General features: G+C 44.1%; 1 protein-coding gene across 1 annotated transcript in view; it reads right to left on the reverse strand.

Moving 5' to 3' along the window:
• Nucleotides 1–4661: 4661 nt before the first annotated feature.
• Nucleotides 4662–12669, reverse strand: part of pip5k1ca (phosphatidylinositol-4-phosphate 5-kinase, type I, gamma a) — a 62128-nt gene continuing 54120 nt past the window's right edge. Inside the window, 2 exon segments of the mRNA XM_056276436.1 lie at nt 4662–5088; nt 12383–12531. Coding sequence (XP_056132411.1) covers nt 5086–5088; nt 12383–12531 — 152 coding nt within the window. The 3' untranslated portion in view covers nt 4662–5085.

Below are 12669 nucleotides of genomic sequence, written 5' to 3' on the forward strand. Positions count from 1 at the left end.
CTCAGGAATATTGATTTAACCCTCTATTCATTTTGAGTCTTGCAACTATTAAATTAAGTGATTAACTATTAAGCAACTATTAAATTAAGTGTCTTTCTAACCCAGCCACTGAGGACGCACAAGCCAGTGCATTCTTAGTGCCGGCCCCAAGCCCGGATAAATGGGGAGGGTGTGCCAGGAAGGGCATCCGGTGTAAAATCTTTGCCAAATCAAATATGCAGATCATACATTAAGTGTCTGTCTGCCAGCGTCGGCGAGCTATCGATTTATAGAGTCTGAAGGTGAGCTCTTTGTGCCCCCCCTTTTTTCTCCCCAATTGTATCCGTCCCGTCGCTGCCCCACCCCCTCTGCCGATTCGAGGAGGGCTGCAGACTACCACATGCCTCCCCCGATACATGTGGAGCCGCGAGCCGCTTCTTTTCACCTGACAGTTAGGAGTTTCGCCAGGGGGACGTAGCGCGTGGGAGGCTCACGCTATTTCGCCAGTTCCCCCTCCCCCCTGAACAGGCTCCCCGACCAACCAGAGGAAGCGCAGGGCCAGCGACCAGGACATATACTCACATCCGGTTTCCCACCCGCAAACACGGGTCTGTAGGGACGCCTGACCAAGCCGGTGGGTAGGCAACGGGATAGACCGCCACGCCACCCGGACGCCCCCTGAAGTTGAGCTTTAAAATGAGACTTCTATTCCATGAGTCATTTCTAATTCAGGCACCAACAGTTCTGTCTGTCTGTTCTCCAACTCTTAGTTTCCTAATGCTGCTTTGAAAACCCACATATAGAAGTGATGATTGCCAGGCCACTTTTAAGGCTGACACACACTGCTAAACGGCATTAAACCCGACAAGATCTTCGGAATTGTTGCCTAGTTAAATCAAAGTTACTTAACTTGTCGTCTTGTCTACCCTCTGTACACTATGCTGTCACATGCTTCACATGCTCAGAAAAAATGGTCGAGATGTAGAAGTTTGGTCTTTTCGGGAGTGAGAGGGACTCGTACCAACCATATTTAGGAAGAAGCCTAACTTCTGAAGGAATTCCTGCAGCGATGGTACGTGCAAGAGTTCATGTCTCTTCTGCTGGTACATCTTATGGTCGTTCTCTTCCATAGCGTCCCAGCTGTCAACAACTTTCTCAGCTTGCTGGCGTGTTTCCTCCAACGGAGGCTGAGGATGAAAAATTGCACCCTCATAAAACAACGATAGAACTGCATTCACCCTTTTTAAGTAGGAATCAAATAAAAATGAAATAAATAAAATGGAAATTCGAATGGGCAGCAACGTCACCTTTACTTTCAACTGATGGAAGCTGTCAAGAACCGCTCCATCTATGATTTCACTGAGGTCTATTTCATCGTTTAGTTGTGTGAGAAGAACACTTGAGGAATCTCTACAAGAGGATTGAAATATAATTTGGACGGGAGATGGTTCTCCTCAGCATATGCTGAAGGTTAGCAACAGTTTAAAGTGCCTTACTTACCACTTGGTTGGGAACTCTGTGACAGTCACAGAGGGAAGACTTGGACAGCTACTCTCACCTGTGCGAGGCTTCATCTCCGAGACCCTGGATTAGGGAACAGGTTACACGCCAGATTTAATAAATGCAGTTAGAAAATGGCGTTTAAACGTATCACCAGCCGACTAACACACTGACCGACAGAACAATTTGACAGTGATTTAAAATCTGAATAAATGAGGGGAAAACCTCAAGGTACGAGGTATCCCAGCTGTGGTCGGTGAAGTCACCGTTATCGAGCATTTCCATACAATCTTCAGAGTTTTCAAATAAAATTGAGACGAATGAATCTGAAAGTTGAGAAATTAGGTATTTCGGGATCACGTCCTCGTTATTTGATTGTTATAAAGTCAACGGGAGAGTCGCTTCGGCTCCACCGGCCTTGCTGCTGTTTGAATTAAAACTCTTCATCGCTGATACCTGCTGATGGTGGTTCGCGCGTTCTGTCGTAGAGCGGAGGATTGCCCCGCCCCTTCACGGGAGCGCGCATACGTTCACGCCGATTCCGAACCACTTCCGTAAAGGACCATATTGGGGGGGGGGGGGTTCAATTTTTTATTTAACCCACTCACTACAAATGGTGTATTTCCCCAAAATGCAATGAAGTGTTTTTCGAGTGCTTTTTTTCCTGCCTTCCTGGCTGCCATTGTTTGCTTTCCATTGAAAATCAACTCGCAGAGGCTTGAAACTAGCTGGAGATGGGTAAACTAATCAACTCTAATGAACATCCTGTTGCCTTGACTTCCGTTTGTTTGGCATTATCCCTCGACGACCGAGTAACAAAAAATAAATTCGCTATGATGGATTTCAATCGAGTTTCAATTGTCTGAGTTGATTTTCCAGTTACCCTACTGAAATGAATGGAAAACAGTCAATGGCTGCCTAGGAGGACCGAGGAAAAACACATTCAAATGGTGTGCTTTGGAAAATGATCGAGAGTTGTAGTAGACTGACTTAAACAAACACCGAACCCTTAAAGAACACACTCTTATATTTGTCTTTATACCTTTGAAGAAACATTATCTCCAGTTATCCTACAGTAGTTTGATGAACCCATGAGTGACCCTATAGGATGTTTTCTCTTACAGTGCACTGAAACGTTTCATTTCAAGTAGCCAATTTGCAATTCAACATATTACAACACTCTAGATGTCCTCAAAAATATAATTGGTGGGTGTCTTCCACATAACCAGTCAGCAAAGATAACTCATAGACGACAAACGGCTTTAATTTTTTTTTATTCATTCTGACTTGAGTCCAAACACACACACATAGTCATCTATTTATCTTCATATATAAATAGATGAATATACATAGATATACATAATACACATTTCTGATATGCATATTCATTTTTTTAAGTCATGCTATGTCTCTGTAAAGGACTCTCCCTTTAGGATGAGGGCACACGGCGATTGGAAAACACATACACAACACAGCTGAACAGTCGGAAGAAACCCCTATTGATTTGCATGTACAGTAAAATCAACAAATATCTGTTATTTTACAAAGAAACAGCTGCGATCTATAGACCACAAACGTAGCCGCATCTCATTAAACACGCTGAAGAATATGGTACAGTAAAGTATGTAGGTCATAGTAATTTCTTGCCAGCAGCAAAAAATAAAACCAAATAAAAATAATATTCTCCAATTCAAATGGAAAATATATTTATATATCTTTGTATATGTATTTATATTTCTATGTACACATTCTCAGGAGCACAACTATTGAAACGAAAAAGGTAAATACGACAGCACTAATGGAGGAAAAAAATGAAAACGATGAGCTTATTTTTTTTAATCTTTCTCAATAAGGCAGTTGAACTCAAAAGCTGGACAGTACAAAATATTGCTGCTATGGTTTCTATGTGTGATGAGCATCAGCGAACTGATTACAAATGGCCACTGCACACCATGAGGATGGATTGATCCCTATTTTACACAAGTCTTCCCGTACACACAAACATACATACATACAAACATACCACCCAACTAAAGAAAACGTACACTTAGCAGAAAAAAAGCGGAATGGAATCTTTTTTCTTTTCTTTTTTAAACTCATACCTTTTACCTCGACAGTCCTACGATGCCAGCCACAGACTACAGTAAACAACACTAATCTTGCAATGACAGTGAGTGACTCCACTGTTACACACATGGTAATTGTAAAAAATAAAGTGCCGTTTGGAGAAACCAGCCTGCGTGAGTATAAATTCCATCGGCGAGCTAATCGCCATGGCTCGCGGAGGAGACGCGCGTGTCGCGTAGCCTCCGTGACCAATTAACTTTCGGCGCCTCTTCTCGAGGAGGGCAAACAAACGTTTGGTCCACTCACGAAGTGCCGCGCGTCTCACCGGGTCCACACTACCGCGCTCGGTGTTCATCCAAATATACAAACAATACCGACCACACCGACTGTAAATACTACGACAGATGCTCTAAATCTACACATGTTGGCGATGTCATACGTTCAACTAACTCCCTACTGTTGGGATGGACCGGATGTGGCAAATCTCGTTAACGTCGCCGATACGCTGATCACTTCCGCGCGACATATCGACTCCGCGGATCAATACCCTTTAAGAACCGGTTCGGTGGCGTTGGTCTAAACGCGGGGCGACGCCGGTAGACGCTGGCGATGTTGTGACGGCTGGTGTTAAGTCTACTGTCTTCGTGTGGTGATCGATAGCGTCGGCTTTGAAGGCAAGGGGACACAGGTGCCTTGTGTTTTCCAAAGGGGTGTACGGTGAGAGCTGTAACAACACTGAAATTACATGGGAAAAACAAAACAAAACAAAACAACTTGCTGTAAAAGCTGCTCAGTAAAATCAGATAATATTCAACACACTTTCTACTGCTCTGAAAAAAAAAACGATTGAAAACAAACAAACAAAAGAAACATAAGACAATTTCATGTTCCTCTGATAGGCATCAGAATTCGAAGAGGAAAAAGCTCCCTCGGGTGATGAAGTACCAGTAATGGTGGGGACCACAACCAAATACAAACACAAACACATAAAACAAACAAAATAAATAGATGTTCACAGTAGTAAAGTGTCTAAAAAGTGCCCAAATAAAAAAAATGTAAAAAACGCTCAATGAAATATAAATAGTGAGACAAATGATGAATTAAACAGAGTCCAACCACTGACAGGAATGGGGGGGGGTAGTAGAGATGTCTATTTACTTTGTTTGGACTGGACAAAAATATGCCATGTTTATGTCATGTTTTAGACAAACATGAGACTTGTAGCCTTCTAAGTATGGGTCCTGTAAATTTTTTCTTTCTCTCGCTCTTTTTTTTTTTAACATTTTTGTTTGTCATGGATGAATGGCAGGGGATGGCGGGATACCAGTGACATCATCACTTTTGCAGGTTTCTCTCCCCCCTCTCTCTGGTAGCCAGTCACTCAATTTTTTTTTCTTTTCACATCCTCTGTTTTCGTATTCAGGTTTAAAATATGGGTTTGGACTGGGTTCCTGCCACCATCGCTGAGATCTTGGGATCAGACCGATAAGTCCACTTCACTGGGGGCGTCCTCCACTCCTCTCTGCCAGAGGGAAGGGTTTACTGTTAGAGAGAGAGAGAGAGACAGCGCGAGAGAGAGGGAGGAATAATTGATGGCTTTTCAGACACAGCAGGCGAATAAAAGTAAAAATATTGAGCTGACCTACTAAGTCCACATCAGACGAGGGGAAACATTATTATGAGAGCATCACATTTATGAAAGAAAGCCAAGAAGACAATAGTAAAGACAAACAAACATCCCACAAACATACGAGATGCCGTTGACTGTGTGTGTGAGTGAGACTATCAGGAGGAAAATGCAGTGAAAATGTATTGTACACCTACATGTACTAGTGGAGGGAAAAGTTCAGACGCAGGTTGCAGCTTTTGTTTGGGATGCTACGAGACATTCTGGGTTCAGTTATTTTATTTTGTAAGATAATCAAATGTGAGAGGTATTCAGCTACAGCCTGCCAGCATCGGGACTTTTCTTTTTCTGATACGAGTATGCTACCTCTGATACTGCGCTGAGATCTCCTGGTATAATTTGATTCAGCTGGCATGCTGAAGATTTGTGATTGAGGAGGAGGAATGCCAAAAGAATAAGAGAAAAAAAAATCAATGGTAGATAGCGACTTATTATCAGGACATGACATAAAGGCTGCTGTGGGATGTGTTGCCTCATTACACAACACACAACAGCAGCTGCACAACTGAAAGCTATACAGACCTTAGTGTGAAACAAAAACAGGCCTGGCTGGATATCAGGGGCCAAATAATGTCAGTTCCCTCAATGGGTAAGCATATATATACATAGAAGGACGTATAAGCTGCCTTTAATTAGCTCATGTAAGATTTGTGATCTTTAAACTCTGAGAATCGTCTCATACCTTCATATCTAGTATCTCTGCATTGGATGATAGCGATAGAACAAGCAACATTTCTAGATCTACTTTATTAATGAGGGTAAACAATAAAATATATACATCCATAATTTTCATTGCTCCCATTTCGTAGACATGGCCACAGATCACACAGGTAAACCTTCTCTGCAGGGTGATGTATAGACGGGACCATTCTGGCTGTGGTGATGCATGAGGTGAGGACACGTGTAGAGGCCTCATGCAGACTGACAGGGGGAGGGGGCGTAGTAAACACTGAGCATCATGCTGTTTGGAGGGCTGAATGTATGCAGGAGGGCTTGTGTTGCACCAAATGGCCATACTGCCAGTCAGTGACCGGAGCTGCCCACTTATGTACAGTACACTGTGGCATGGTGTATGGGCAGGTTTCTGGACCCAGACCAAGCCTGCTCCCTCGACTAGCCATGGACCATGTCAGCTCTTTTAATGAACCTGACTGCACTTGATCCAGAACTAGGTTTAATTTGAAAGCAGCAAACCATAACCGAGCCTCCCTCCCTCGATCCCTTGTCATCCAAGGCCATCTTTAATAAAAGAATCACTACCTAAAAGTCGGACCGAAATTGAAAAACTTAATATTTTCTAACGTCACTTATTACTTTGATCATCGTGCATTTTGCACTGTCTCGCTCTACTAAAAAAAAGTATAAAAACAGAATTATTTTTATATTTTACTTTTTAAACAAACAGCTCCACCACGTTCAGTTTCTCTTCTCATCCGAGCTTTTACTTGTTGATACTCATGATGTCATAAACCCTCATTTACATAGAGCCTATCAGATCAATATAGCAAACCCCGCCCACCCTTGCTCGTTCTTGTCACTCAAAGGTTAGCTTATGAATATTAATGAGGACCAGACCACTCCCTCACAACGCTTCAGACAGTTGAGAGCGCTTACAGATCAACGAACAAAAACAAAATATTAGTCATTTATAAATTTAAAAAAAAATGTTCCCGAATGTGTTTATTACGCCGTCTACCAAGGTTTTTAGACATGAAAAGTTAAATCTGTTTCGGTCCGACTTTAACACTGAGGGACATACTGTAAGACTGATTTTTGTTGCTCGTCTAGGGATTTTTCTTTTTTTTTTAGGCCGGAGCTTCTCACTTACTGTCTCACTTTCCCCATCCCCATCTGGCAGGGCCTTAGACTCTGAGCCATAGTGTAGTGGAGAGTAAACCCAGGTCCTGTCCTCTGGAGGCTGCTTTTACACACCCACCACAGCAGAGGGGGGCAGAGGGACAGAGGGGGAGGCCAGTGGCACACACAAAGAAGCGGCAGGGGCAGGCGGGAGAAACACACAAAAAGAACACGGGAGAAGAAAAACACAAGACAGGAAATGAAGATTAGAGATGCATAAAGGAGGACAGGCTGCTGAGACACCCCAGAAGAGTGTGGGCTTGACAGGTCATTTAACAAAGAATGTCAAGGGTTTGAAAGTAAACAAAGCAGGCAATAGGGCAGGTCTGTACGTATTCCAATGTTGGCGTGTAATTAGTTGTGTAAGGATGAAAGCTGTTAGTCGTCAACAGGCACAGATTTACATTATTCATGTAAATTTAGTTTTCATTAAAGCCTGATTTGAGCTTATGCACATGCCTAATTCCATTTGTATGATGTCTGATTTGGACTGGCTCCTGCAAAGCAAAGTGAAGTGGGAGGGAGAGATGGCTCTATGCATCAGAGGAGCGGGAAGAGGAGGAAACATAAGCATTGGCAATGGGTATGGGAAGAAAGCCAAGATGGTAGGACAAGCCAGTCACAGACACAGAGGGCATCTTCAACCAAAGCAAGATATCAGACTTCCATGTCCTCCCTTTGATTAATATGAATGTGGTGAAGTGTATGCACTGTGAGTTTCAGTAAATTCCTTCTCTGTGCTGTGGTAAAGGCCCTTTAACAGAGACAAACAGCTGCAGTAACGTGTGTTGCTGACAACAAAGGAGGTGGAGGCACTGTGGGTCGCTGTCACGCCTGCGTGCACACACACATGTGCACACACACATGTGCACACACACACACACACACACACACACAGACAACTCCATGGTGCTGACACACCATCCACAGAGCAACATCTTAGCCAGAAAGAGAGGTTCAGTTAGATAAAACTGAGTTAGAGGAGGAAAATGTAAATAAAAAAGAACAGGTAGGTGAGGTAAAAATGACAGAAAAAGAGACATTTGGCCTCATTCCTCAATCATTCATGCATACAAATGTGTTCTTACAAACCCATGGGACTTATTAGCCCTGAAGTTTGTCTCAGAGACCAGTGTGGAACCTGGGTAACCCCTGAATTTGGACACCAGTTGGCTAACACTGACATCTTTGCAGGCCTGGGTGGTTACTTGTTGCAAGAAGTAGACAATAGATGTTAGGGGGAAGGAATTACAAATAACCATCCGTATTTGCTTTTGACTGTCGGACAATCTTGTGAGCTAAAAAAAAAATCCATGGGTGTGGAAGAACAAATTCGTATATACGAACGACTGATGAATGAGGCCCACTGTGACAAATAAGATGCTGAATGTATTTTGTGTTTACCACCCACTGGCTCTTTGTCTCTCTACGGAGAGATGTAGACATGTCTTTTTTTTTCTCCTGTGATTCAATATATGACCATGTACAATCCATGATGTAGGGTGTAGTGAATAAATAAAACCAAGATCTATTACTACAAATGCTGTAGTACCTCTGGGCATAACCATACGATATGAATGTACATCAGGCTGGTTTCCTCACAATAATGCTACCATGCTATCATTTCATGTTTCAAAATGAGCTGAGAAGTCACAGCGTACATCAAGGGAGGCAGCAGACAGACGCCAACTCAACAGGGATCAGCCAAACTAAATAAATAACGAATGAATATATCAAACTAGCTACACAGCAGGACTACATGAAATGATATGATATGCTCACGCCATGACAGAGACCATTTACAAGGCTACTACCGTGTAAAGCAGGGGTCTGACTAGGGCAGTGTATCCACAGCTAGAACAGAGCCACCGTTTAGGCTCACTTACTGGGCAGCTGCACTGGGGTTTCCTCCTCTGTCGGAAAGGAGAGACCACCCAGGTCCTCCCATCCGGAAACTGACAGCAACATACATGCAGAGAGAGAGTGCGAGAGAGCGAGAGAGAGAGGGACAGAGCGAGAGAGAGAGAGAGAGAGAGAGAGAGAGAGAGAGAGAGAGAGAGAGAGAGAGAGAGAGAGAGAGAGAGAGAGAGAGAGAGAGAAGCCACGTGGGCAGGGGTGGAAGGTTGGGTGGGGAGAGAGGCCAATGCAATGAGAGATGGAATGGCTCAGGAGATGGGAAAGAGACAGAAAAGAAGAGATGTGAAACGGGACAAGGAAAGAAAAATTGATGAGAGAAAGTAAAAAAAAAGATGATGATATCACCGTGATGAGGAACACAAGGGACAGCGGTAACGGTGAACAAGGAGAAGACTGCTGTTCTGTATGTATGCAAACCAACAGGGATGTAGCCGATGAGTCAGTGGTGACGCATAGATTCACAAGTCTGGGAGCCCCTTTTCTGTCCATCTGACCCCCCACTGATTAATAAGACTTGTGAGGTCAATCACAGGAGGTGGGGGGGGGGCAGAGAGAGAGAGAGGGGGCATGGAAAGGGTAATGAGGGAGAACTGGAGAGGGGAGGACGGTACAAAGGAGTAAAATGACAGAAAATTCCAGAGCGGGGTGAAAATCCAAAGCTTTTAAGATCGTTAATGAGCGAGCAAAGTGGGAAAAGCTAAGAAAAGAAGGAAAAGGAGAGTAATTATTGATAGTGAGCAAGAGTGGATAATGGAGGGAGGAAGAAAGAGATGAGGTGGAGGAGAGGAGGTGATTCACGGGAATTATGGCAAGTGAACGCGGACACTCTTGACAGCTGATGAATAATTCAGATGCGAGCCGCTCCGAGGACCTTGGGAAACGAGCAGTGTCGCACAGTAGTCTCCTCCGTGCTGCAGCTGACTGCAGCAGGCACCCTGAGGCTTACACAGCTACATGGCACATTGTTATTTCCCCGAGGAGGGGTGCAGCTTCTCAAAGCCGGGCCTTCCTTGTCTGACAGACAGTCTCTAATTCCAAGTCAAATGTGTTCACCAACGGCACACTTTGTCTTATACCAATTCACATGGCATTATTCCAAACTACTCTGAATTTAGATGAACCTGCTTCACCCGTATGCATTGGCAGTTTGACTGTTGGCTGCACAAATGACTGGGGGGGGGGATTTTGTTATCTAAAATGTATGAACTCATGGCACAGTAGGTTTGTGAGCTTTAATCTCATGTAGTTTTTATTTTGTTGCAATATTGATTTTAAAAGCTATCAGCCATAACATACCTGGCTTTTCTTTATTTCAAACACAGAGACGGAAATGGCCTTCACAAGCAGTAACAGCCTCCATTCTTTTTTGATCACTGGTGCACCTGATGCCTCTCTTCAATACCGGTCTCTAGAAGCTCTCTACTTGTGACTCATCTAATGTCTTGTCAAATCGGTGAGAACTCAAGTATACCTGAATATTTTGCTCCAATTTATGTATAAAAAAAATAATATCAAACAAGAATGTTAACTTGGAATAGATTCCGCCTAGTACCATAATTTCGCCAAATCAATGTTGATTCAATTTGCTCTTTCCTTTTGCGTGACATCAGGACTCATGTAACATGGAATTCTATGTCTGAGGTAAGTGTGGCCATGGTGGCGTGAGCCATTTCTCTAAAATACAGGAAAACATCCAGATATGTGATAATTACCTTAACCCTGATGACACCAACTTAAGCAACCCACAAAGAAACAGTGCATCTTTGCGGTACAGGGGAGATGCCAGTCAGGTATAAGGGAGAACACTCTCTTTTCTGTGTGAGTAGACTGAACCACCATATAAAACATTCATAAGTTCAAAGGGTCTGGTGAAACTACCCCTTATGCAATCTAACTATGGCGAGCGCCTACGTAGAAGTCTGATTTTCGTGTCAGCGGTGTGGAGGGCAAACGAGAACATCAGTGCTGGCCAAACTAAAATGGCCAGACTGAATGTTTACAGAGCCTCAATGAATTGGAAAGACCCTGAATGTTTGCTTGTTGCCCTGGTGCTTGTCCACATTCTTTGCAGACAAGTATCACAAGGGACTTTCATACTCCGTTTTGGGTCATTGGCATAGCTTTTACTGCTGACCCAACAGACCGCTGAGATTTAATCAGTGACTCCCTGGAAACCACTCATGTCGGTGCACTGCCTGCAGCACCTGCTGTGTGGTCGCACTTTAAGGGTACACTCTGTTCTTCTTGACCCCATGCCGTGCCATTGACCTTCTGTGCCGCTCTGCAAAGAGGATGTACTGTTTTCTTTGAGGCTAAAATTGGTCTTGAGCCAGAGTAGGTCAGGTGAGAGGGCTGTTAAATAACTGAGGGAGCTCTCTGACTAACCTGCTGGGCATTAAGACCTCTCATGCTACATTAGAGGGTGTTTGATTCCTGCTTGATACTGAGATACTGTCTGCAAAGCAGAGCTAGGTGGGAATATCGCTATCTGTAACTATGATCAGCGGCTCTACTCCTCATCCTCCATCTGACTCTCATACATTAATTTATGCCTCTGTCTCTGGGTGAGCGGAGACCTGCCACAACAACAATAACGGGCAGTTCTGATGGAAGCCAGTTGTTTGCAAGTTGAAAGGTTGAAAAGAAAGCAGACACAAAATGCTCACACACGCACACACACACACAAAACCGTAAGTGAACAAACAACAGGCAGCATCTCTCCTCGTGACACACTTCCTGTGAAGTGTTAGGTTGCATTAGAGAGTTGCAAAAGTTATGGTGGGCATGCAGGATTTACACTGCAAATGCTCAAAACCACACTGTATACTGAAGAAGTATTAAACAGAATACACTGCACACTGCAAACCGAGCACTATCACTCTCATACCAGCCTTATGTCTCCACTCCCTGCCTGTGGTCTCGCTGTGACCGCCCCTGCAGGACAGCATTACATCACCAAGTTCAGTGATGGCAGAGGCAATATATGTAAGAACACAAGCACATAGTCATATAGTCTAGGGGTATTATTGGCAAATATAATAATGAAACATGTTGGCGTGAAAGTTGATGGATACTGATGCTGATTGAATGTAAGTCCGTAAACGCATGGATTCCTGATTTAGTGGACAAATGAAAATGTGGAAAAAAAGAGGGATGGAGGATGATGGGAGCTAGTCCTAGTCCTGAACCAGAGTTTTAAGATCTCAGTGGTACTCTTTGTGTCCTTAGACTTGAGCTGCGTGTTAAACCAACCAAGATTTGTCAAATTTGTCATTAAATTTGAGTTCAGTGTACGTACCAGTGAGTGAGTGTGTGTGTGTGTGTGTGTGTGTGTGTGTGTATGGTGATAGTGACAGTGGTGGGGCTTCAGCTTACAAAGTAGATATCTGTGATTGGCACATCATCGTCATCATCTACAGAGGCTTGGCTGTTACACCCGGAGCCAGACACTTGGCTGGCCCTGTCCGCCTCCACTACCACCACCTTGGGGCTGGCTGGAGCCTCTGGGGGGTCAGCAGCTTCTGCTGCCCCAGGAGAGGAGGAGGAGGCGGCTGGGGCGAAAGAGGAGGAGGAAGAGGCCTCGGGACCCGTGGTAGAGCTCAAAGAGGTGGCAGCAATGGCAGCGGGACCCTCGGCTCCGGCTACCACCTGAACCTCACTGA

Source organism: Lampris incognitus, chromosome 3 (genome assembly GCF_029633865.1).
Source record: "Lampris incognitus isolate fLamInc1 chromosome 3, fLamInc1.hap2, whole genome shotgun sequence".
NCBI classification, from domain to species: domain Eukaryota; kingdom Metazoa; phylum Chordata; class Actinopteri; order Lampriformes; family Lampridae; genus Lampris; species Lampris incognitus.